The sequence below is a fragment of the Herpailurus yagouaroundi genome, unplaced genomic scaffold (genome assembly GCF_014898765.1).
Source record: "Herpailurus yagouaroundi ecotype Mexico unplaced genomic scaffold, PumYag 215, whole genome shotgun sequence".
Classification (NCBI taxonomy): Eukaryota; Metazoa; Chordata; class Mammalia; order Carnivora; family Felidae; genus Herpailurus; species Herpailurus yagouaroundi.
The window spans coordinates 8,443,391-8,469,104 of NW_024412446.1; the positions used below are offsets into that span (position 1 = coordinate 8,443,391).

The window sequence follows — 25,714 nt, forward strand, 5'->3', positions numbered from 1 at the left end:
TATTCAGTACCTTCTGTGTGCTGGGCATGGTGTGACCTGGGACAAGTCCCTGAATGTCTCTGAGCCTCAGTTTACCAATCTGAACCTGGAGATAACACTAGTAACCCCCTAGGATTTCCCCGTGCATGTGAAACACCCAGCATGAGCCAGGGTGTCAGTAAGTGTCGGTTTCCTGGGCTCTTCTTTCTGTGCCTGAGGTCTTTGTTCAGGTGCAGAAAGGACAACTGAGGGAAGGTGGGAGCTGCATTCCTCACTGGAGAAACTGAGGCCCAGGGAGGACAAACTTACCCAGCGGAATGCCCCGAGTGTGCCCAGCCTTCCCATTGCCTGGCTCCGGGCCCTGACCCCGGAACTGGCACCGACAGACTGAGTGGATTTCCCCCCAACCCTGTTGTTCGGAATCCTTTGACCCCAGCAAAGGGCCGTGGAGCACATGCGCTTTCAGCTTTATTTGTTTCCATGCTGAGCAATACAGAGGCGCCAACTAGAGAGTGTGGGGGGTGGGGGGAGGTGCACGGTTCTTGCTGGGACAGGGGGAGGAGCTATGTCTGCATCCAGAGCTGGGGGACCGCTGTGTTCATGCAGCCAGCAGCTGGACCCACGACGGAGCTGGGGCAGCAGGGGGTTAGGCCTGGTGGGGGTGGGGGGGCCCGCCAGGCTGCCTGTGGGTGGAGGCGACAGGGGAGTCAGGGGACCCTCCCTCCAGTCCGATCTCCGCAGGGTGCAGGCCTTGTGCTCCTCTCTGCCCCAGGAGTCAGTCTCCTGAGGCCTCTGCTCCTTCTGCAACCCTCAGAGGCCTCTGAGCTACGTCCTTGGTACAACTAGAGTATTCCCACGTTGTCCTTGCCTGAATGGAAGGAATTCCCAGCTGTCCTGTGGCTGTCTGCTGCTGGCTCCTCTCTTTCTCGACTGTTCTGGGCTTTGAGTGTGAACAAGTGTGTGTCTGTGTGGGTGTGACTGCGGGGGCCAGGGCAGGTCTGGATGTGTCACAGTGTGCAAGATAGAGCCCCACTTTGGCCATCGGTCTCCCCCACAAGACCATGCCTAAACCGGCTGACTGGTTATTTCCTTTCCCCCTGGGGTGCTGAAGCTGGGACCCCTGGGTCCTGCCAGGAGACCATGGCCTCATGAACCACCAGTTCCATAGACTTTGTGATTCACCCCCTGGCCTGACCTGACTTCACAAGTGACACGAATGCTCTGGGCTCCCTCCCTCCCTCCCTCCCCCAAAACACAGAGGCATCTCTATTTTGGCCTCAAAGGTCCTATAAAGCAAACCCAACCCCTCCTTTAGGATCTGGAGAGGTTGGAGTTTGCTCCCCAGGTGGGGAACTAATGCAGAAATGGGGGCCCCAGAGGGATCCACCCAGTGCCCCTGGGCCCTACACCCCTCCCCTGCCACAAAGCCCCTCCTAGAAGGCTCAGAGCTGCACTGGGGACCCTTCTAGTAGACAGAGCTAACAGGCTCCTTCCTAGGAGTCTGAGAAGCGTCAGAGAGACAGGAAAGGGCCTTGAGAGGAGGCATGAGGGCCCTGAATGGGTGCAGGGGAATCATTCTTTGCCAGCCTGGGGCTAGTCTGGCTGTGGCTGGGAACATGCCCTCTTATCAAAGGCAGTAGCCATAGCTGCTAGACAGGGCATCCCAGGGTGGGAAATCCTGGAACATCCCTCTCTGAGGGTCTGGGAAGAGAAGTGAGCCAGGGAGGTGGGCACAGGAGAGGCCCCTGTGGGTAGAGCCCGTGCCAGGCAGAGGTCTGGGGAGAATCCCAGGCCAGAAGTCAGGTAGGAGTTCAAGGGACCCTGCTTAGTCCTTTCAGGTGTCTCATTAGGTCCTGAGACAGAAGCCATGGAGTCACCTCTGCCTTGAGGCATGTGAGTGTGTTCCCAAGCCCAGGGCCTCCCTCTCTCCCAAAGACTGGCCTCTTCGCCCAGCTCTTCTCTCTGTCCTAGAACTCTCTAGACCCAATCAACAATAAACCTTCATAAAAAACCCTCTGGCCCATTCCCCTGCAAACAGGACTAACACTGCTAACAGCCTGGGAGCCTGTGGGAAGCCCTCAGCACAGAGGTGGCCCCAAAATCTCCAGGGAAAGCCTATGCTGTTTTGTGGATGTCCAGGGGCACAGGAGAAGGCACAGAGCAGCCGGTGCTGCCGGGCTGGGAGCCAGAGCCCAGGCCCCACCTGGGGCCCCAAGTTTGTACCCTAGACCATCAGGGAGGGCATGGCAGGCAGGAGGCAAGCTCCGGTCCAGGCTTCTCCCCACTGGCTGAGCTGGGCTGGGGTCAGGCCCCAGGCCACTTGGTTGGTGCCCCAGGCGACAGCACAGGGAGGGAGGAAGCAAGAGGCAGACTGGGTCATCCTGGGAGACGTATTGGGACCAGAGTTCTTAGCAGAGATGCTCCTGAGGCTGAAAAGTTAGAGAAGAGGTCTGTGGGTCATGCGGTTCCTGCTCCTGTCTTCACCAACATCCACCCTATTATGGATGTGGCGGTCACCTCTCTCCAGGCAGCTGCACATCTTGTGTGCCCAACCGGTCCCAGGGCCTATGCTGAGCGGCACCTGGGCCCCTGGGCTCAGGGCACTGACTGGGATCACAGCAAGCATGTGGCACAGGCATGCAAGTGGTCTTTTTTACACCCCCCCCCCCAAAAAAAATACAAAAGAGAAAGTCCCACATCTTGGCTCTCGGTCATCAGACGGGCAGGGAATGCGCTGCTTCTCTCCCAACCACAGTCCATCTCATTTGTGGGATTGGCTCCTCCTCCAACACGCAGAATATGCTGCTTGCTAGATCCCAGGAAACGGTGGGGCCGAGAAACAAGCCAGAACACTGAGGGCAAATACCAGGCTGTGTCCATGAGACTAAACCTCATTATTCGTCAGTTTCACAGGAAATTTAATTTCCTTTCTTCTTCTTGCTTTTCACATCTGATGTGGGCTGACAGTGGGGAGACTTAGGGGCTTGACTCCAAGTCCGTGCTTCGGGAGCTCAGGGAAGAGTGGGCGCTTGGCAGCCGTGGTCCTGCCCTCCTGCGGTGGTGGGGGTGTGCGGAGGCCTCTAGCCGGCGGGGGCCGTCCCTGCCAGCACAGCACCCTGGTTAGTTCTATTTCTTCTGAACTGTAAAGGGGAGAACAGTTGAGGCAAAACAGAGCTCAGAACAAGTCTTCAAGTCCTCGTTTTGAGGTTTGGGGTGTTTGTTTCCTAGTGGGAGATGGTAATAGGGTGATCTGGTTCACAGTGGCTTGGGACCCCCAAACATAGAACCATCTGTGCCTGAAGTTTTTAAACAATTCCCTTTGCCAACTTGAGTTCGGTAGTTCTCATTTGCCATCAAAAAAGTCATGGCCAGGGGCGCCTGGGTGGCGCAGTCGGTTGAGCGTCCGACTTCAGCCAGGTCACGATCTCGCGGTCCGTGAGTTCGAGCCCCGCGTCAGGCTCTGGGCTGATGGCTCAGAGCCTGGAGCCTGTTTCTGATTCTGTGTCTCCCTCTCTCTCTGCCCCTCCCCCATTCATGCTCTGTCTCTCTCTGTCCCAAAAATAAATAAACGTTGAAAAAAAAAAATTTTTAAAAAGTCATGGCTATGGGGCACCTGGGCGGCTCAGTGGGTTAAGTGTCCAACTTCAGCTCAAGTATGATCTCACGGTTCGTGAGTTCAAGCCCCGCATCAGGCTCTGTGCTGACAGCTCAGAGCCTGGAGCCTGCTTCAGATCCTGTGTCTCCATCTCTCTCTCTGTCCCTCCCCTGCTTGAGCTGTCTCTCTCTCTCAAAAATAAAGATTAAAAATAATAATAAAAAAAAAAAGTCACGGCTAACATGACGAGCAGGACAGAGGAGAGTGAGGCACACAGGGTGATACGGAGGCTAATGCCCTGGCCGGAGATCCCTGTCTTCCATATACCTGCATGTGCATCAGCCCCAGAGAGAGAGCGGAATGTGCTTCCTCTCAGATACTTAGTCAGTGGAGGATGTGGGCTTTGAACCCAGGCAGGCTGATTACCAACCTGAACTCTTCCCTCTCCAAAGAAATGGCCAAGGTTGCCCATGACCCCACCGCCGTATCCCAGGCTTTCTGCCCCAAGTTGAACACTCATGTTCTGGACGAGTGCCTCCTTTAATGACGGGGCTGGAAATCTTATTGAAATGCAGGTTCTGATTCAGTGGGTCTGGGATGAGGCCTGAGACTCTGCATTTCTGACACATTCCCAGTGTCAGCAGCCACTGCCGCTGTCCACACAGCGCATCTAGAGTAGCAAGATGTTTAGGGGAAAAGTTTAGACTGACCACTGCAAATGGCAGCGATGCTTGGGGGCTTCCCGAGGCCAGCGTGTGAAGGGAGGCGAGTGGACCGCACTGACCCGCGTGGCCCAGAAACTCAAAGTTGCACCGGCCTTTTGAGCAGCTGAGAGTCACCTTTGAAAATGGTGCCCCTGCTTGGATAAGCTCCCTGGGCCACATCTGGGGGCTTACAAAAGTGTTACTACCAGACTTCCACCACATGCGTAGTTTACTTCTTGTATGTGCTGGCCGCCCCAGCAAGAATGCTCGCAGGGCAGGCCCAGCATTTGCCAAGCAGCATCGCATCCATGATCTTGGGTGACGCTCACAGGCTCAACCAGGCACCACACTGGCCCAGGACCGGGGCCACCTCTGGTTCCCAGACCTGTGCTCTTTCCACCCCCTTTCCTAATGATCCAGGCATAAGGGAGGTCTGAAGCCAGTCCCACTCTGCTGGGCACTCCCGGGGACGGGGTCGCTTCTCCGAGAGGATTGGCCTGTGGCCCTTATATGCTCTTACTCCAGTCTCACCGCCCCCTCCCCTGGGAGCTGGGCTGCGCCCTTCCGTGGTCCGCACCCCGAGCAAGCTGCCTCCCTCAGCTCCGTGTGGCTGAGCCTCACCTGCGAAATTGACGGTCACGGCCACAATGATGATGATGATTCCCATGATGATGAAGGTGATGCTGAGCAGCCGGGCCAGGCGGCCCAGCCTCCGGGCCCCGTCCAGGTCCCCCTGTTGCACACTACTTCGAGACTGCAGAGAGAGGGTGGCAGAGACCTCAGGAAGGCTCTTCCCAGCAGCCCTGTTGGTGGGGGGGGGGGCCTTTGCCTGGGCCTCCAGAGCCCACCCAGCCCCCACCTCAGCCCACACTCCAGCACCCACCTCGGGGGCAGGAAGCAGGCTTCTCCTGTGGAACTGGCCTGGACCCAAGTGGCTCAGCTCTCTTGTGGGAACCCCCAACTGAGCTTGCCCCTCACTGGACACAGAACCAAGCAATGCGGGGCACTTCCTCTCAGGACAGTGATGGGGCAGGGTGGGCATGGCAGGTGTTCTGGTGAAGATGGAGGGCCTGGGAGGGTGGACCAGGTCCAGGCCATGCTGGGCTGGCAGGAGCAGACACGCCAGGCCCCTCTGGACCCCTGCCCAAGGCTCACTGCTATGACCACACTAAGCCCCAGTGGCTTTTTAAAAAAATGTTTTTTAATGCTTATTTATTTTTGAGAGAGAGACAGAGAGAGAGAGTTGGGGGGGGAGGGGCGGAGAGAGGGAGACACAAAATCTGAAGCAGTTTCCAGGCTCTGAGCTGTCAGCATGGAGCCGGGTGTGGGGCTTGAAACCGTGAACTGTGAGATCATGACCTGAGCCAAAGTTGGACGTTTAACTGACTGAGCCACCCAGCGCCCCTCCTGTGGCTTTTTCTGTGGCCCGAGGTGCCTGCTTCCTCTCCTCTGTGACCCCTTCTTCCACAGCAGGAAAAAAGTATCTTCGATCCTTCCTCCTCCTATTTTCACCCAGGAACCACATCTTAGTTCAACCAAGCTGACTTGCCGAATCACACCAGAAAGGCAGGTATCTTGGGTTTGAACTGAAAGGCTGGGGCTTGGCGAGAGCCACGCCTGGCTTCACCAGGCCCATTTGATACTTCTTTCTCAGTGAGCTCGGTTTTTCTCAGCCTTATTTAATTCGGTGAAACCAGGTGGGTGAGTGTGGGGATGGCCAGAAAGGATCCTGGGAGCTCCTGGGAGTGGCTCAGGAGGAGGTGTGTCCCACCCTCCCCCACCCCCACCCCTCACCCTCACCCATAATGCTTCAGGTGTCAACCTGCTGGCCAGGGCTGACTGTGACCTCCAGATTCCTCCAGCTCTAGAGCTCCCTGATGCTCCTTGGGCTTCCAGAACAGGCACAGGCAGGAGTCCGCTGAAGGTGTGACTGCTTTCAAGGTCTTAGGCCACTTATTTGGTTATTTTATTTTCAGATTATTTGAGGCTCCTGAGTTCAGCACAGAAATGTAGTCGAGTCCCTTGATGATGGCAGTGGTGATGATGATGTGTCTTGAGCCCTTACTTTGTGCTGGGACTTGCTAAGGACTATACCTGGAAGATCTCCCTTAGGCTCAGAACCATCCCATGAGGCTGGCAGTGTTGGCCACTTTTAAAGGACCTGGAGTTCAGGGGACGCCTGGGTGGCTCAGCTGGTTAAACGTCTGACTCTTGATTTCGGCTCAGGTCATGATCTCATGGTTTGTGAGATCAAGCCCTGGGTCCGGCTATGTGCTCACAACTTGGAGCTTTGCTTGAGATTCTCTCTCTCTGTGCCCCTGCCCCACTCATGCTCTCTCTCTCTCTCAAGATAAATAAATAAACATATAAACATTAAAAAAAAAAACTTGTAAAGAAGCTGCAGTTCAGGGAAGAGGGTGCCCCCCTTCCCCAGGTGCTGTTTCTCCTCTCAGAAACCTAACCAACCCTCCACCCCACCTCACGGCTCCCTGTCCAAGCTCCTTCCAGGACAGTGCCACCTGCCTGGTGCAGTGTTTGACCTCAGACTCTCTTTGCCCTGGATCTGCTCCTGGCCTTGGGCTCCTCTGTCCACTTACCCGATTATTGGCCACAGCCCAGAGTCCTCCCACTCGGTCACAACACCTGTCTGCTGCCACCCTACCCATCAGTTTCCTCTCCTGGCCAGTTGCCCCACAGTCCTCCCTGGCCCCCTTGCACCTGCCCTGGTTCCAGGTGCCACTTCTCACCCAAGCCAACACAACAGCCTCCTGAAGAGCCTCCCACCCCCGGCCCCGGCTCTGAGCTCTCCTCCTCTCCGTGTTACCCCCACACCACCATCCCACTCCACACATGTTTATGCCAGGCCCTGTGCGAGGCCCCCGGCATGTGGTCCTAGGGTGGGATCAGAGAGGAGGCGGAGAGACAGGAGCTGACGCATGAGTTCAAAGAGATGATGGTGGCTTAGGCGGTGGTCCTGCCCAGCATCTTCCATGGCCCCCCACCACCGTTCCGTTCATAGAACAAAGTCCAAACCCAGGTCAGCTCTGCACCTTCCTGATTTTATCTTCTACTCTTCCCTGCCACAACGGATGCCTTTGCCGGCACTGACCTCTCCCTGCTTTTGTTCCCGCTCCCGCTCAAACACCACACGTCCACATCCTCTCCATCTGTCGAGGGCTGCCTCGGATGCCACCTTCTCCTCCGTGAAGCTTGCTGAGACTGGACTGATAATGATCCCTAACATGATTTGACCATCTACCTTGGACCTGGAACTATGTTAAGTGCTTGCCATCAGGCAGAGCATTAGAGCATCCCCACACTCCTATGAGTGTGTTAGGGAGGGTTATTAGACCATTTTACAAAGGAGGGGCTAGAGCCCAGAGCACCATGCCGGTGTGAGAGAAGGGGAGAAAGGCCAGATCAGGAAGGGCCCGAACTACCGCAGGATGGAATCTGGATTTTGTCTTGTAAGCCCTGGGGAGCCTGCAGCGGGGAGAGACAAATAGAGGGTTTCGACAGGAGAGGGAAAAGATCCAGTCAGAGGGAGAGGCTGAAAAGACCAAGGAGTGACAGGTGCCCCCATGCCCCAGGGCGGCAGGGAGAGGTCTGGACTTGCGCAAAGGGATGCCCTACAGCCAGCAGAGGAGAGCACTGCTGTTCTTGGAGACTAGATACACGTGGGTGCGGGCGGCCGCACGCTTTGACCGGTCTGCAGGCGGGTCGGGGCAGAGTCGTGAGGGTTCAGTCTCCGGACACCAGGGCGCTCGGTGACAATAAACGAGTGTGATCCCGTGAGACACGAAAGAATAGATGGGTCTGGCTTGAGGAGGGGGCATGGGCGGGGGCTCGGGTAACAGCCCATCCTGAGGCTCATTTGGACATGGCGAGGACTTGAGGGAGCAGGTACAGCCTCCCAGCTCCCTGCAAAGGCAGCCAGCCCGGATAGGAGCACAGGCTTTGGAACCAGACCTCCTGGATGCCTGTCCCCATCCTCCACAGCTGTCCCCGCAGCGTGGCTTCTTCTCTATCTCTCCCCGTCCTCAAATACAGTCACGTATGAATTCCTGACCTCTCTAATGTTCCTCAAGTCTGTCCCTACCTCTCCAGCCCTGAGTCCACGGCCCTAGCCCACTCTCACAGTTTGTTTCATCTGGAGACTGCACAGCCTCCTTCCTTCTCACTGGTCTCTCTGCTCCAGCCTTGCCCCCCGCCAACCTCTTCTTCCTTTTTTATTTTATTTCATTTATTTTAGAGAGAGAGCGAGAGAAGGGGAGAGGGGGAGAGGGAGAGAGAATCTCAAGCAGGCTCCCCACTCACCGCAGAGCCTGACACGGGACTCGATCCCATGACCCTGAGATCCCGACCTGAGCCAAAATCAAGAGTCAGATGCTCAAGTGACTGAGCCACCGTGGAGCCCCTCCAGCCAACCTCTTTAGAGCCAAGGTGAGGTCTTTAAACCACAAGCCTGGTCACATGGCTCTCCGTAAAAGGGATACTTTTTTTTTTTTTAATGAAATTTTTCTGTTTCTTTTAAAAATGTTTTTCATGTAAAAACATTTTTTAAAGTAGGCTCCACATCCAACATGGAGCTTGAACTCACAGCTCTGAGGTTAAGAGTCACCTGCTTTACTGACTGAGCCAGCCAGGTGCCCCAAAAGGGACACATTTTTATGCCTCGGTGCCTTGGCCTGTACTGTTGTCTCTGCTGGAATAGCTTTCCTCATTACCACATTGCCACGTCAGCTCCTTCCAACCCTTCAAGAGTCACCTCCAATAAAACTTTCCCTGGGGTCCACAAGCAATTAATCACCTTCTCCTTGGAGCTCCCATAGCATCTCACACCATGCTCTTTGCCTCTCTTCCCATCTTGTGTCATTACTTCTTGTGTCAGTCTCTTTCCCTAGACTGTAAGCTCCTTGAAGGCAGGGACCACAAAGCCTAAATCTTTACGCTCCTCTTATGTAACTTAGGGACTGGCCCTAGTAGGTATTCAGTAAATGTTTGAGGAAGTGAAGAATAACAGAAGAGAGAAAAAGAATGAGCGGTGTTTTCTAACCAGTGAACTTAGTCAGTGGAATGCTCAAGTTATAATAGAAGATTCATGAATGAAATATAGGCAATAGGTCCCACAGGAGAGATATCTGTTATCTGGGTTTGGGCCCCACCCACTAACCCAGGCCACCTCCAGCTCTCTGCAAGGCCGGCCCAGGGTACTGAACTAAGGACTTCAACACCAAGGCAACATTGGGAGGAAGAGGGGGAAGCATACAGAAAAGCTTTAGGGATTTCCAGGAAGTTGAGCTGTAGAAATTCTGGGGCTACCTGGAATCATTACCAAGGGACTCATTCTCGGCCATAAGCATGGCATGTACTGGGGAGGGGCCCAGGGTTTCAGAGGAGTCCTGCTCCTCACTTGCCAGAGAAATCTTTGTGTGTTCAATAATGATCCAGGACCGTGGAGAGAGGTGCACGTGTGGTTGCTTGGGTTTGAGAGGTGGGGAGGGGAAGCAAGAGGAGAGATGAATTTTTCAGTCACTCTAAACCCAATCCCTCTTCTTTATCCGCAGCACCATCAGCCCATGCATCCCAGTCATGCGTGTTCCTTTTAGCCCGAGAGACAGCGTTGAGGGAGATCACTGGGAATGGCCAGATGGAGTGGGGCAGACCCGACTTCACCTGCTATGTTGTGTCAGACACTTTATGTGTCATACATTGTCCAGTGTAAACCTCAAAAGTATTCTGTAAATCTTCATTTTCTGATCCGTAAAATGGAGGGAATAGCTGCCTTGAAGGGTAGAGCCCTACTTTGAAAAACAGAAGTTCCTCACTGCTAGCTGGCACTCATTTCTGAAGTACCCCCCCACCCAACCTTAGCTCCCAAATAAAAAATCCGTCCCTAGAGGTGCCTGGGTGGCTCAGTCGGTTGAGCGTCCGACTTTGGCTCAGGTCATGATCTCACGGTTCGTGGGTTCGAGCCCCACGTCAGGCTCTGTGCTGACAGCTCAGAGCCTGGAGCCTGCTTCGGATTCTGTGTCTCCCCCTCTCTCTCTCTGCTCCTCCTCCGCTCATGTTCTGTCTCTCTTTCTTTCAAAAATAAATACACATTAAAAAAAATTTTTTTTAATCCATCCCTTGACTCCAGAGATGGAAGAAGACCCTTTCTTACTTTCCACGAGTGAATTACCGGCTGCATATACCACACCCCACTTAGTGCATTATCTTCCCCTTATACAAAATGGCTCAGGTTGAAGGAACAGAGCCATAACTTCAGTAATGGTTGTAATGACTGCAAATTAATAGATCATTTGTGATTGCAATGGCAGTGGGAACGGTGAGGGAAAAGATGAACTCAGGTTAACAGATCGGTGAGGAAATACATTGAAAAAAGTTGGAGAGAGCCGGTAGGGGGTGAGGAGGGAAGAAGATAGGACAGGGAGAGTGCTGGGGAGAGCTGCCAGCGGAGGAAACCAGCCAGAAGCAGGCGGCAACAAAAATTATCAGGAAAGAGTTTCCTCCACCGGTGAGGCTCAGGCCAAGCCCCCGGAGACCCGAGGGGACTTGACAAATTGTGATCAGCTGAGCACTGATCAGCTATTGGTCCTTCCAAGGAGATCAAACAAATGCAGGCGGGTCCAAGCCACGGGATGTGCTTCAGGCCCCCTTCGCACCCCTCTCTCTGCAACAGAGCAGTTGTTTCTGGAACACCCTAACTACAGGGTTAACTTCAGTTGCTGGAGAGTGGGGAAGCATCGGTGGGGGAGGGTTCTGGGGGAGGAGTCAGGAACGCAGCAGCTGTCAAGGTGGGTGGGGGATGGGGGTCCCGGAGAACCGGAGAACCCATAGTATGCTGTATGTTAACTAACTTGGATTTAAATAAATAAGGAGTACGTCAGTATTTTAAGCCATATGTCTGAGTGCTGGCTGATCTTCAGAGCTGGTTGGGGCTCAGCACTCTTGCCGAGTGAATGGATGAATGCGTACATGAATGAAAGGGAGCCTGCAACACATCAGTTAAATAATCAGGTCATCCAAAATGCCTGAGAAAGGAAGCCTGGAGCCACTCTGGACCTCTTTAGCGCTCCCGCATGTCGTAAGGGAATCCACCGAGAAGGGGCTGCTCAGAGGTCTCCACGACAACCACAGACAGGGCTGCCCCTCCCCAGCTGGTGTCAGGACAGCTGAGACCCCATTATCCCCCAAACTGGTTAAAGTCGGAATTGCCTGTCCACTGGGGATTTGCCCTTTCCTCTGACATTACCAAGTTTCACTTAGTATTAATAAAAACAGCAACCACTGCCATTTATGGAGCATTGACTATGTGCCAGGCTCTGGACTAGGTGTTTTATTAACCCAGTTAATCCTTCCGGCATATCCAACCCACATATTAACCCAGTTAATCCTTCCGGTAGCTTTACGGGGTAGACAGTTTCATCACGCCTATTTTATAGATGAGGGAACTGAGGCAGTGGAGTGATTCGGACATGATCACGTGGCTTAGGAGGCATGGAGCTGGTTGGTACATGAGGCATGTACACCCCGGCCTATCTGATGCTGGTTTAAGCACCATTGTCAACTGAAGGACCGCCGCCTGGGGTCCGGCACCCCTTGCTGACAGGAGACCTTGCTGGCACTGACGAAGAACATGGCCATTTCTCAGCCTGACTCAGAAGTCAAACGGATGAAGCTAGCCCTGCCCTGGCCACCTCAGGAGGCTCACGGGAGCCTGCGGTGCTGACCAGGGCTGGGTCTGCATACCTGTGATCCCAGCCCCTCGGGTTGAGCCCCTGTCACAGCGAGCCCCTGTCAAAGCCACAGTGGGAAGGACACTGCTGGTCCATGAGTCTTCCACTGATGGAGTCAGTAGGGGTGCAGAAGGACGGGGGTGGGGGTAGGGGGAGGAGGGTGGAGAGACAGAGGGAAGGAAGTGGATTCTTCCATCCCTGCACAAATGTCTCAAACATGTGGCTTTCCTGGGAGGGACACACCATCCTTGTCCCCAAAGGTAGCTGCAGGCAGGGTGGGGTCGTGGCAAGAACACTAGATTCAGCACCCAGTTGTGCCACCGTGGGCAAGGCTCTGTTCAAGTGTCTCTGTTTGCCTCGTGTGTTAAGTGAGAACAATTAACGTGACTCGGCGAGCCTCATAGTAGGGCGTGCTCTGCAGACAGTAGGCTGTAGAGAGGCGTTCAGGGCTGTGGGGCTCTGCCCTGGGGTCAAGGGCTTTACTTGGTAGCCAGAGTTCTGATGTCTGTCTCCAGGACCTAGTGACGTCAGCACAGGAGACGTACTAGCTGCCCACACCCTCTGTCCCTCCTTCACCCCTGCTGCTTGGGTGGGGCCGAGTCTCAGCACTCCCTCCTGTGACCCAGACTGGCTCCCAGAGAGGGGAGACAACTGTGGGCACCTCCTGATAACCCCCGCCAAGCAGGTTAGTGTAATGGCTAGAACCCCAGCTCTGGCTCCAGGCATCCCTCTGGTCCTAGGTTCCCCAGTGACCAGCAGGTTCTTTCACACCTGCGCTTCAGTTTTCTCCACTGTAAAAGGAGCATAATACCAATACCAATGGGTTATAGAGGCCAGGTTCAATGAGATAATATATGTGAAGAATTTGAACCTGTGTCTAACATTTAGTAAGTGATATTATCCCCTAACACTGGGCTCCCTCGGGCTCCTTCCTGCTGGCTTCTCACAGTTCTCTTTGGAAATTCATTTCCACAGCTATACACCCCATCTGGCCACCCCCCCACACACCCCTCCTCTGCAATCTCAGCCCCTGCTATCTCTCTCTTACAGCACCTGCCCTTAACTTCTTTGAGCCTCAGCCTGTGACCCCTGCCTCTCCTCCATGGTCACCACCATCTTTGTCACCTTGTCACCTCTCCCCTCCCCTGCCACCAGGCCCTTCTTTCTCAGCAAATGGCCTTGCCCTCCACATCCCTGGTGGCAAGGAGCCCATGTAGCATGAGCCAGCTCCTTTTCCTTTGAGGATTTCTATCTGCTTCTGCCCTCATGGCCTTTCCTGCAGGCTCCTGGGGACAGGGTCCTTCTGGATCCCAATCTGCACTCTTCACAGACCTCGTCAGTCACCTCACTCTTTTCTGCCCAGCCTCTCCATCACCAGGGTCACCAGGGGTCTATATATGGCCAAACCAGTGGACATCCCCATCCTAATTTGACCTGATCTCCCTACTGAGTTTGACCATCCCTCCTCCTTCAAACTCACTCCTCCCAGGGCATCTGTCCCTCTCTTCTAGCTTGCCTCCCACCTCCTGAAGTCTTCTTTCCAAAACTCTTTCCTGTCCACTCCCTCCACCCACCCCTTAAATGCTGCAGTCCCAGAGCTCTCTCCAAGACAGCTGCCCTGTTTTTGAGTGGAGACCCAGGACTGGGAGGTGAGTGCAGCTGATCTCTCCTCAACAATCCTCTCATCGGTGCGTTCCTTTCTAAGCCACTGCTTGGCCTGTGCCTTCATCACATCACTGCCTAGACTATCTCGAGAGCCTCCTATGGAGTCTCCTGGCTCCCAGTCTTGCCTGCTCTAGGTCATTTCCCACAGTGCACTTGGATGTTTGTTTTAAAATGTGAACAGACCACAGCACCTGGGTGACTCTGTCAGTTAAGCTTCCAGCTCTTGATTTTGGCTCAGGTCATGATCTCATTGTGGTGAGATTGAGCCCCGAGTTGTGCTTTGTGCTGGGCATGGAGTCTCTTAAGATTCTCTCTCTCTCCCTTTGCCCCCCCGCCCCCATGCTCACTCTCTCTCTCTGTTAAGAAAGAAAAAAAAAAAGATAAAATATGAATAGACCACATCATGCCTCTGCTTAAAATTTTTCAGGGGCTCCTCAGAACCACCAGGATAAACTTAATTTTCTAGAGCGGGTCCCTGCCCCCCTCCCTCCATCACCATACTCTTGCATCCTTGGGCCACATGCCAAATAGACCAGGTTATCCATCTTCCCAAATGCCTAGCATGCACCTCATTTGTAGAAGAGGCATATTCATTCATGGGGGGACCCAGTCATTCTGTACCACTTAATTCCCTCCAAACAAGCAACTTGCCAGTCAAGCGTATGGTTGACTGAATGAATGAATACATTGTCCGTGTTAACAATTTTTAGAAGGTTTCCAGAAACCCTCTCTGCCCCTTGCCATGGCCCTGGTCCAGGCCTCTTCTCCGCTCACCTGTGCCTCTGCAAAGCTTCCCTCTCCCAACTGCTCGGCTCAGAGGGGCCCCTCTGGTCCCTCCTCTCATCCTGCACCAAACTGGAAATCCAACCACACCCCACTCTGGCTCCAAATCCTATGATATATATGCAGCAATGTGGGGGAAGCTCAAAGCCAGTCCCAAATGACCCCATGCTGTGTGATTCCTTTGATAGGAAATGTCCAGAAGTGGCAGATCCGTAGAGATTGAAAGGCTAGTGGTTCATTAGATCTGGGGGAGGGAGCAAGGGAGAGATGGAGTGATAAAACAGGCTTGGGGGGTTGGAGGTGAGGGAAATGTGCAGTAGATACGGCTGTACTCATCTGTGAATACACTAAAGGTCTTTGAATTGTACACATTGAACAGGTGAATTGCACGATATGTGTATTATATTTTAAAGCTTTAAAAAAAATTAAAAAAAAAAAAAAAGAAACAAATATCCCGTGATGGCTTCCCATCCCTGGCCAGGGAGACCCTCAGCTGCCACTTAATCACTGCTACGGCGTCATAGCACTTACTGTGGTTCTTTTATTTATTTTTTTTTTTTAATTTTTTTTCAACATTTATTTATTTTTGGGACAGAGAGAGACAGAGCATGAACGGGCGAGGGGCAGAGAGAGAGGGAGACACAGAATCGGAAACAGGCTCCAGGCTCTGAGCCATCAGCCCAGAGCCCGACGCGGGGCTCGAACTCACGGACCGCGAGATCGTGACCTGGCTGAAGTCGGACGCTTAACCGACTGCGCCACCCAGGCGCCCCCTTACTGTGGTTCTTAAGCACATTGTGTGGCTGATCTCACATCACCCTCACACAGCTTTCTAATGTAGGTGTTACGCAGCACCCATTTTGCAGATGGGGACACCGAGAAGAGAGATTCGAGGGACTTGCCCGAGGCCACACAGAATCTTGCTGTTTTGTCTAGCACGAGTACTTCTTGCAATGTGTGATAGGAACTGTTTACAAGTTTCTCCCCACCGGACCGGAGGCTCCTGGGAATTGGTGATTGTGTCTGGTATTCCCTGCCCCTGGCCCAGTGACCTTCAGAACTGGCTCAGGAACCTGGGAAGGACGTAGAAATGTATTGGGGGTGGGTGCAGTGGTCTCACAGTCTTGGACCCAGGTTTCCTCTGATAAAGGCAGCGTCTACCCAGCCTGCACCCCGCCACCCCCACAAGGAGATGGATTCTAGCAACTGTTTTCTCCTGGGCCCTTGTGTGGTTTCCCTCCCAGAAGCCTGTCTCCCCTCCCGGGGCTTCTCCCTGTAACCAAGAGGTTGGCCCTGCCCAGAGCCCCCAGCTGCACCCCTGAGGCCTGGTTCTGCCTCCCAGCTGCCCCCAAATGCAGCAGGCAGGACAGGAAGCTCCTCAGAGGCCCCACCCTGGGCCCTGCTCAGCCCTGGCTCTTGTGCCCATGCCAAGTCTCGGACTCAGGAATGCTACCAGTGTCCCCTGACATACTGGCGGGTGGTGCTAGATTTGACAGGGGATCAGGGAAGGCATCCCCGACTGGACACTGGGCCTTAGTGAAGTCAAGAGGTGTTTGGAGAATAGGGGCCTTCTCAGGAGACAGCCCGGGGGCGGCAGGAGTGACCACAACTCCTGAGGGGACTCAGTGATAGGTGACTCAGCAGTGGAGGCGCTCCAGAGGGAAGCAGACAGTGTCTCCACACAGAGTCTCCAGCCCTGACCAGCCTGGAGCTGGTACTTTACCCTCCCCGCTTTCATTCTTTTTTTTTTTTTTTTTCATTCCGCAAGTCTCTCTCTCACCCCCCCTTCTCTCCGTCCCGTCCCTCCCTCCTTCCTCTTCCAGGACCTCAAAAGTCACTTGCCAACATGTACTGACATTTTCTATGGATCTTCTGTCAGTTGTTCTAGCCAAATGGCTTGGTTTGGGGACAACCTATGACAATTTACTCAAAACCTTACGGGACAAGTATGTGAGAAGCAATAACTAGCCCACACGGTCCTCCTGGGCAAGGCCAGCCATGCCCTCTGACGCTCACATTTTTCACACATTTTCCCCTACCCTGAAGACAGATGCTGAAATCAGTGTAGCCACGAAGCCCAGAGGGCCCCCAGCAAAAACACCGCCCCACAGAGGAGCAGCCTCGGGGGATCCAGGCCCCAGGGCCCTCAGTGCATGGCAGGGAAGCCACAGCTCTTGGAAACCAGAGCTGGCAAAGGCTGTTAGAATACCCAGGTGACCTGGGATGGGGGGTGGGGGCAGCTGGCTCCCCTTCTGAGAACTGGGGGTCCTGAGAACCCACACTGGCCACAACCTCTGCTGATACACAGCCTCACTCAGGACACTCCTGCAAAAGGCAAGCCGCCCCCACCCCAACTTGGCCGTCTTTCTGCTGTGTAGAGTTTAGCTCCAGGTGGCTCCCTGGGGTCCCCTCCCCAGCAGGGATGCGTGCAAGGTCGATCTGTGATGCCGAACAGGAACAGCGGAGATGAGGGAGGACAGCAAACAGAAGGTCTCCTGTCCCCGGCCCCCTCTCTAACGGGGGGGGTAGCAGGCCAGGTGAGAAGGGGAGTCTTCTCCCGAGCCCCCAGCCCCCCTACTTTGCACCCAGACAGAGTGTCTGGTGCCTCCCAGAGGACCATGCCTGCTGAGCCCTGGCCTTGCCCCTGCCCTGAAACCCAGCAGCACTTACCATGATAGAAAAGATGAGGGGGATGAGGTTGAGGGGCCAGACGGGGCAGAAGCAGGAGGTGATGGCAAGGATGAGGTAATCTCTTGGGACTTCTTGGTCCTGGGCAGAGGAGGCAGTGACAACGGAGGATGCCCGCCTAGAGCTGGCTCGAGAGGGTGACCAGGGGAGTGTGGCTTCCTGGTGCCCCTCGGACACCACCTTGAAGGGCAGGCCATGGCCATTCTGCTCCAGGTCCAAGGCCCCCGAGAGGGACTTGGACAGCTTCAGTGGCTTGTCGTGCTTGCCTTCCACCTTAGTGAGGAGCTTCTCCATCTCCGGCAGGTCTGTGGGCGAGGCAGTGCCTGGCTCCCGGGCTGGGGGAAACTGAGGCTGCACAGGATTGGCCATGTCGGCTCGGGCCTTGGGTTGCTCCAGCTCCAGACTGAGACGATCAGTTCCAGGGGGACCTCAGCACACCATTCCTCAGCCCAGACTGGGGGCCCAGGGGCAGAAAGGTCACCCACGGGAGCAAGGGCCAGTGGGAGCCTGGCAGGGGGAGGGGGTCGACTTCTCTGGGCCAGCCAGAGTTCAGAGGCTGAGGCCTGCCTGATGCCCCCGCGGAGCTTCGGAAAGCTGGAGCCTTCAGCCCCGTTCAAGTTTGAGGCCAACTTTGCCGGTGCTGCTGACAGCACAGATGGGCGGGGAAGTGACAGAAAGCAGCTCCAAGAACAGACAGAAGACACTCCTCTCCCGGGTGAGGCTTAGGCTAAGTCCAGGAGAGAGAGAGAGAGAGAGAGAGAGAGAGAGAGAGAGTACACCACACAGCCTCCCTCTCTCCCCACCCTCCTCCGAGATGCTTTTCCTTTTCAATTCCCCTCTCCCCTGAGAGCCACCCAGCAGCGTACTGCCCTAGCCCAGCCCAGCCCAGCCCAGCCCAGAGGGACTTGAGTGGGCCTCTGGTTTCTGCTGCAGCCACAGAACCCGCTTCTCTGGGCTGGGGGCTCTGGAAGGGGAAAAAGACAAAGTGGCTCACAAAAGGGTATGTCTTCAACCGTCCTGGGAAACTGAGCCTCTGCTTCTCTTCTGCTGGAGCAGACTCCATCCACTTCCTCCCGTCTGTGCACTTCCTCTTATCTGCTGGGAAACGCTGGGCCCTGGACCTCTGGCATCCTACCTCGACCCTGACCTCCAACCCCCAGAGGTGCTCAGGTCACAGCCTGGCTCCTGGCTCCAGGAGGAGAGGGAAGCCTGAGCACCACGGGAGGATCCTGCCCGAATTGGTTTTGAGCACCTCACCAAGGGGTGGGGCGGAGGGGTGTCAAGGGAGGAAGTGTGGGTTCCATCTCATGCCCATCAGAGCTTTCCAAGAGTGCTTTGATTTATTCATTTTTTAAGTTTATTTATTTATTTAGAGAGAGTGTGTGTGTGAACGAGCAGGGTAGGGGCAGAGAGAGGGAGAGAGAGAGAATCCCTAGCAGGCTCCATACTGTCAGCGTAAAGCCCGACGCGGGGCTCGAACCCACAAACTGTGAGATCATGACCTGAGCTGAAATCAGGAGTCAGACACTCAACCCACTGAACCACCCAGGCACCCTCTGGGGTGCTTTTAAAGAGCAGCAAAGATATTTCTGTTCAGGAGCTGCCTGGGGCAGATCGCAGCCCCAAAGTTCTGGTAGACTGTCCTCTCTGATTCCTACTGTCTCTTGTCTTTCTTCATTTCCTGTCGTGTCTTCTCCCTCTGTTTCAGCCTCCTTCTCTACTCTCCTCATCTCTTTCTATGTCCCTGATCTCTCTCCTTACATAGTTTCATAAGGACGACCTGGAACCACCGTACATGTGTGTACATGTGTGTGTGTGTTGGGGCGGGTGGTAGAAGAGGGTGCAGGGAAAAAAACCTAAGACCCTATGGTCATCCAGGATGGGGGTGGGAAGGTAGAGGAGGGCCGGGGGCTCAGAGGTTGTAAAGTTCAGATCCTTTGATATCACAGATTAGAAAACTGAGGCCAGAGATGGAGAGACACTCATCCCAAACTGTATCTCAACCAGACGCCAATCTCTTATCCAGATCCCCAGATCCAGGGGCTGGTTTGGAGCAAGATGAGTCATTTTAGCGGAAAGAAAGAGCTTGGGTTTGTGTATCAGGCCGGCTTCAGAAATGCTGCTTCCAGAAAGGGCTGGGACAAGGTGGAAGAGGGTGTGTGACTGGCAGAGAGAGGGAGGAGCAGGCCACAGACAGGAGGAAGAGCCACGTGCTAGGGGCTGAGGGGGAGGCTGGGGAGCTGCAAAGGCACCCGGGGGGGCCAATAAGCTTTGAAAATAGTGTGTGGCTTTGGGGCAAATTTTCGAGTTTGATAAATTTGACTATATTAAATTAAGAATTATTGCTCCACAAAGGAAACTTATCGTTGTTTGCAAAATGCAGGGCACTCCAGGGCAGTGACATTGTTGCTCTCTTGCCATGGGTGAAGGTTGCTCTCTTGCCATGGGTGGGGGCTTCCTCCTCATCGTAGTGGGATAGGGAGAGTGAGCTTGGTTCCCTGGTCCAGGAATCTCTGGGAATGTGCTAATGTCTTTTTAAATATGAGACCTCCGGCAAAGGGTGGTAAGTCGGGTGCCTGAGACCCCTAGACTCTAAGTCAGTGTCCACCCTGGACAGAATTCCATGTTACGGCCTGGAAGCTAACCCTGGGAGCAAGGGACTCAGGCCCTCCATGGGGCCGACAACTGCCCAGCCCAAAGATTCCATAGCCTCTAGCCAAATGTGACTACTGAGGTACTTAAAGCATTTCATTTTTTTTTTCAATGTTTTATTTATTTTTAAGAGAGAGGGAGAGACAGAGAGAGTAGGGGAGGAGCAGAGAGAGAGGGAGACCCAGAATCCAAAGCAGGCTGCAGGCTCTGAGCTGTCAGCACAGAGCCCGATGCGGGGCTTGAACCCACGAACCATGAGGTCATGACCTGAGCCGAAGTCAGACACTCAACCCAATGAGCTACCCAGGCGCCCCTGAAATGTAGCTAGTTTAAATGTGCTGGAAGTATAAATCACACTGAACTTCGAATACTTAGTACAAAAAGCAATGTAAAAGATCTCATTAATACTGTGTACATTGGGTACATATTGAAGTGATAATGTTGATATATTGGGCAGAATAAAACATGATTAAAATTACTGTCACCTCCTCCATCTCTTCACTTTTTAAAAAGATACCTACCAGAAAATTAAAAACTAAAAACATGGTTTGTATTACGTTTCTCTTGGGCAGTGCTGGTCTAGAACAGAATGAACCCGACATAAAAGGGGGGCCTTTCTGACTTAATAAAAACTTAAAGCGAAAAGAAAAAAGGCAAGAAGTCCCCAGGGTGGCTCATGGCAGTGGGGTGGCAGGACCAGTGGCTGGCTTTCAGGGACTTGGGGACCCAGGTGTGCTCGGCCACTGGGTAATGCCGGGCTCATGGTGCCATCTAGTGGCCTGGTCGTGATGATGGGAATGATCACAGGGTGAGAGTCGGGAGAAGGAGAGAGACCGGAAGAAAGAGCATCAGGTTGGGGCTCCAAGGCCGGTAAGCCCAGCCCAGCCAGCTGCCCCTGCTCAAGCCTGCCGTTGCCGCCCCCGCTCCCCCCACCCCCAAATGAGGTCTCAAACGGAGGACTGCAGGCCATATTCATCGTACAAAATGGGTTTGGCTTGCACAGAGCTTCAGACTTCGGGCATGAAGATGTGGGAACTCTGGGCCCATTTTCTGCAGAACAGCAAGCCACTGGGCCAGCTGCAGCCTTTAGAAGGAGCTCCTCCAGCTCTGCCTTCATGAGGCCTGCCTGTCTCAGGGGATTTGAGCCGTGAGCCTGCAGCTAGACAGATGGACTGGCCTTTCTGTTCCGCCACTGTCTGGCCGGCCTGCTTTCATAGGGAACTGAAAAAAGTCATCCTCTCTTCTCTCCCCAGCTTCCCCGCTGGGCTGTGAGGTCCTGGAGTGGGCAGGTGTGCCCTGGCCCCCTTGCCCAGGGCCTGGCCCAGTTAAGACTGGCTGGATGAAGCAGAGGAAGATGAAAGCACCAACCAAGTGCCCAGGGTGTGCCTGCATGGACACTAGTTCCTACCTCTGCCTGCCCCCAGCCTTAGTGCACCCTAAGCAAGGAAGACGCTGAGGTCAGCAGTGGAAGGGAAAGTGGACCTGCAAGCTGGGGTGGGGGAAGGAAGCCAACTTCAGAAGTATGGGTAAGTCGGACCTTAATCCAAGGTAGAGGTAACAGAGCCCTCTCAGATCTGTGCCCCATGGCCCTTTCTACCCTTGGTCTATGACTGGGTGTCAGGAAACCCTATGGGGCTGTCAGGACAGGAATAATTAAGCAAGTCCCTCTTCTCACTGAGGGCTTCCTGAGCTCAGCTCACCCTGCACCCTGCACCAGGGACAGCTGCAGCCTTCTGGTATCTGTGTGAGCATGTGCGCGCGCGCGCGCACACACACACACACTGTAAGAAAAACATGATGTAGTCCTGTTCTCATCAGCAAGCACCTGGGTTTCACATCCAGTGAGGTGAGGTCCCTCCAAAAGAATCCACTCAGGACACTTTGTCCTCGCTGTCCTGGCTCAAAACATTTCTCTACCTACCCCTCTTTGGAAGGCCCTCTAAGGAGACAAATCTTTCACCTTTAAAAAACAATTCTGAAGAACCTAATAGATACTAACTCTGTTTGCATCCTTCCAAATTCTCGCAGGGTGTGTTCATGTACCTGCATGTCTGTCTACAGTTATAATCAGTGGGCACGGACCATTTTGTGACCTGTGCTACTAACTCACAGTTATTTTTACTGTTACAACACCAGTTTCTTAGCCACGCCCCTATGGTTGGGAATTTTTATTGTTTCAAATCTTTCACCGTGGTACTCTGGGACTGCCTTTTGGCAAATCTGTTTTTCTTTTTAAATTACTCCCTTGGAGTGTTTTTTTCTTTAATTTTTGTTTTGGAGAGAGAGAGTGAGCAGCAGATGGGCAGAGAGAGAGCAGGACAGAGGATCGGAAGCGAGCTCCACAGCTGACAGCAGAGAGCCTGAATGTGGGGCTCAAACAGTGAGATAATGACCTGAGCTGGAGTCAGATGCTCAATCGACTGAGCCACCCAAGCGCCCTCCTTGGAGTGTTTTTATTGTGACTTTGCCAGTTTGTTCTCCACCAAAAAAAGGAACAGATCCACAGAACAACTAGAAATTTGTTCCCACGACCTCTTCTCCACATCCCTGACAACATCAGTCTTAACTGTTGTTTATTTTTTCTGGTATGTCTCATTCCTTGCTAGACAGACAAGGTGCTGCTTCCTGTGATGGAGGCAACGAGTATAAGGAAAGGAGTTGGAAGGCCCAGACTTCCTAAGAGAAGCCAAGAGACTGCGTGTATGGGAGCCCTTTATGAGCCATGGACTACTGAAGGCATCTACTTATTCTTCTCTGACTCCCTCTCCTTCAAGCACTATTTGAGTGGACGGTTGGTAGCAATCTTATATAATTTCTGTCTTGAGGTATACTGGTCCTTTGTATCTTTTAGCCATGACTTTTAGCAGCTCTGTCTTACATATGTGGTTTCTCTTTCTAGTGCTTTCCCGTCTATATTCACTTAATAGCTATCGTTGTACTATTTTTCTCTATATTTGGACAAGCCTAGCTGGTCTCGGTTGACAACGCCCATTCCTTTCATAATCACAGATTTAGCTGCTCCTCTCCACAGTAAGTCAGTCATCTTGGAGAATGGATACAGTCTTGGGAAGCAGATTTTTAAAAATCAGGGGCGCCTGGGTGGCTCAGTCAGTTAAGCGTCCAGCTTTGGCTCAGGTCATGATCTCACGGTTCATGAGTTCAAGCTCCACGTCGGACTCTGTGCTGACAGCAGGGAGCCTGCTTTGGATTCTCTGTCTCACTCTCTCTCTGCCCCTCCCCACATAATGCTTTCTCTTTCTCTCAAAGTAAATAAATAAAACTTAAAAAATAAATCAAGCAAGGGGCGCCTGGGTGGCTCAGTCAGTTAAGCAGCCGACTTTGGCTCACATCATGATCTTGCAGTTTGTGGGTTCAAGCCCCACGTCAGGCTCCGTGCTGACAGCTCAGAGCCTGGAGCCTGCTTGGGATTCTGTGTCTCGCTCTCTCTCTGCCCCTCCCCCGTTCACCCTGTCTCTCTCTCTCTCAAAAATAAATAAACATTTAAAAAAATCAAGCAAGGGTTTCAGAAAACCCAGATGGCCCATAATGAAGGGCATTCTGGTCCAGGAGACTCTAATGCATCAGGGAGAGGCAGGGAGTACCTGTTAGGTCAATACATACATGTATGCACACACAAATATTTAGATGTCCACACGCCTAGATAAGCACTCCTGTGATGTGTACACATCAGAAAACTTTTATGGCATTAAAAAAAAAATTTGAATGCTAGACAAACACCTATCAGCGTGAAAATATACAAAACACATGGCCCTGATAAAACAATAGCTAATGTGTGTGGACTTTAATTTATAAAACACTCTCCCATGCATTCTGTCTTTATAACAACCTACTGAACAGAATATGTCTTAACAGCTTCCACTCAGTGAGTGCTTACCGGCACTATGCTAAGTGCTTGAAATGCATTATCTCATTTAGTCTGCACAACAGCCTACGATGTAAGTACTTATTTTAGCCTGTTATACAGAGGGGAACCCCAAGGCTCAAGTCCCTTGAGCATTTTGCCCAAGCTCACTCAGCTGGAAAGTGAAGAGACAGAACTACTTTCACATCCCTCCCTCTGACTTCACACATCTGCTGCACATTCACGCCTCCACCTGCAGGGGGCGCTCTCGCCATTCCTGCACTGACCGTGAAACTGGGCCAGAACTCTGAGCTCTCTCTATCCTGCAACTTAAGAAAACAGGACTTGCTGGTCATTTTATCATGTTTCCAGGACATAAAAATCTGGGTCTGAAGCTAGGCAGAAGCATTGTTCAAACTGGTCTGAGATTATGATAATATACAAACAGTAACAATTTATGAAAGCCTTCTAATTGCCAGAAACTACATTACGAACAAATGTTAACCCTCACAGCCACCCTGAGGTAGAATCATCTGTGTCAGAGGTGAGGAACTAGAGGCTTAGAGAGGTCAAGTGATGCCATGGGTCACACATGTAGTAAGTGGCAGAGCAGAGACTGGATCCCAGGCCTGTCTGGCTCTTTCCTTTCCACTATCAGACGGTGGCACTGCCTCTCCATGAGATGGAAGGCTCAGTGGGCAGGTCTGGGGCCAGATTCCCACATTTTGTTCCTGGTTGGACCCCAGGACTCCTCTGCCCAGAGTCAAAGCTTTCCTGTGATCTGTGCGGCAGCCACCTGCCCTGTGAAATTGGGAACCCTGATACCTATGGGCCGAGGGCAGGATGCCAAGTGGGCCAGCCAGTGTCTCACTTGCAGAAAGCAAGTATATCTTTAATTAAGGCACTGAGCCTCATCTTGACTGTTTTGGGGACCCTTCACTTATCCTGGGGTCTATGGCTGTCTCTCCAGCTTCTGTGATAGCCCCCATTCCGAGCTGTGTAACTCTTCTTCTCCAAGCTGGCAAGTGTCCAGCTCTCCAAGGAGACCAGAGAGCCCCCAGCCCTCCTCTGGCACATCTGGGTTCTCACCCCAGCCAGCAGCAGCTGCAACATCAGCCTGGTCAGCATGAGTGAAGCCAGACACTAGCTTGGGAGTGCTCGTCTTAGATGCAAAAGCTCTCCAGACTTCTCTGGGAGGGCTGGTTGTGCCTCCCACTTTCTCAGCAGATTTGGCCCTAATTCCCTTAACCTCCTCCTCATAATCTTTCCTGATTCTATGTCTGCTTCTCATCATAGAGGCCCTGGCTCTATGCACTGGACCAATTTTCCCTGGGAGCTCCATTCACCCACACTCAGGGTACAGGCAGGACTCACCCACCCCCAGTCCCTGGTCGGCCCTAGGCTTCCTTTCCTGAGACTGGTCCGGACTCTTCAACCATTGCAGCCCTCACGGTGGCTCACTGCAGACAGCAGCTCTGCAGGGTGACGGGTCCCAGAGATGAGGCTGACTGCATCCTGAGTCTCCTGGTGCCGCTCCCCCTCCCCAAATAATGTCATTTCCCACAGTGCTCCTCACACTGTTCAGCCACACCTAGGGCCCTGCCATGAATCAGGTACCTACCTGTGGGAATCAGGCCGTGGGAGACCGACATTCCACAGTGAGCCCCCAGACCTCAGGCCTTTCTGCCACCCTGGGCCACTGGGCCCAGTGGACATCTGATAGCAGACGGAGATGATAGCTTTTCCTTTTTATTTGGCTCCTTCTGTTGCCTCTCTCAGATCAGACTTGGGGTATCAGCACAGGCTGGGGACATGGACCCCACACTGTCATCAGACCACACCAGATGTCACCCATACTCCCACCTACAAGCCCCGCCCGGGCCCCCCGGTCCAAAAGCCCTCTTTCTCCTAAAAAGCAGCAAGAAGAGATAGGACTCAAAGGCACAGGAACGCAAAGATCACTTTCTAAGAGTTCATCAAGTCCAAACATAAGAAAGAACCCAGCAGGATCCTGCTCCTTTCCTGGAGCTGTCATCCCTGGTTG

The 25,714-nt window shown here is 53.3% G+C and overlaps 1 protein-coding gene and 1 non-coding gene across 3 annotated transcripts; one reads left to right on the forward strand and one right to left on the reverse strand.

Annotated features, from left to right (window-relative positions):
• Positions 1-429: 429 nt before the first annotated feature.
• On the reverse strand, positions 430-17,947 carry TRARG1 (trafficking regulator of GLUT4 (SLC2A4) 1). 2 transcript variants are annotated; one of them, XM_040455449.1, is made up of 3 exons: positions 17,139-17,934; positions 4,900-5,032; positions 430-3,119 (listed from the first exon to the last, which is right to left on the reverse strand). In XM_040455449.1, the coding sequence occupies exons 1-3, from the start codon at positions 17,523-17,525 to the stop codon at positions 3,106-3,108; spliced, it is 534 nt and encodes a 177-aa protein (XP_040311383.1). In that variant the 5' UTR covers positions 17,526-17,934; the 3' UTR covers positions 430-3,105. The 2 variants fall into 2 exon arrangements, 1 of the variants encoding a protein (XP_040311383.1); XR_005784702.1 differs by lacking the exon at positions 430-3,119 and adding an exon at positions 5,162-5,348 and having other exon boundaries at positions 4,933-5,032; positions 17,139-17,947.
• On the forward strand, positions 10,183-10,267 carry TRNAQ-UUG (transfer RNA glutamine (anticodon UUG)). The gene has a single exon. It is a non-coding gene; the product is annotated as a tRNA-Gln (tRNA).
• Positions 17,948-25,714: the final 7,767 nt, after the last annotated feature.

Coding starts and splice junctions, on each gene's coding strand:
- TRARG1 (XM_040455449.1), bottom strand. CDS start 17,525: ATGGCCAATCCTGTGCAGCCTCAGTTTCCCCCAGCCCGGGAGCCAGGC. Junction 5,033..17,138: donor CCCTCATCTTTTCTATCATG/GTAAGTGCTGCT, acceptor CTCTCTCTGCAG/TCTCGAAGTAGTGTGCAACA.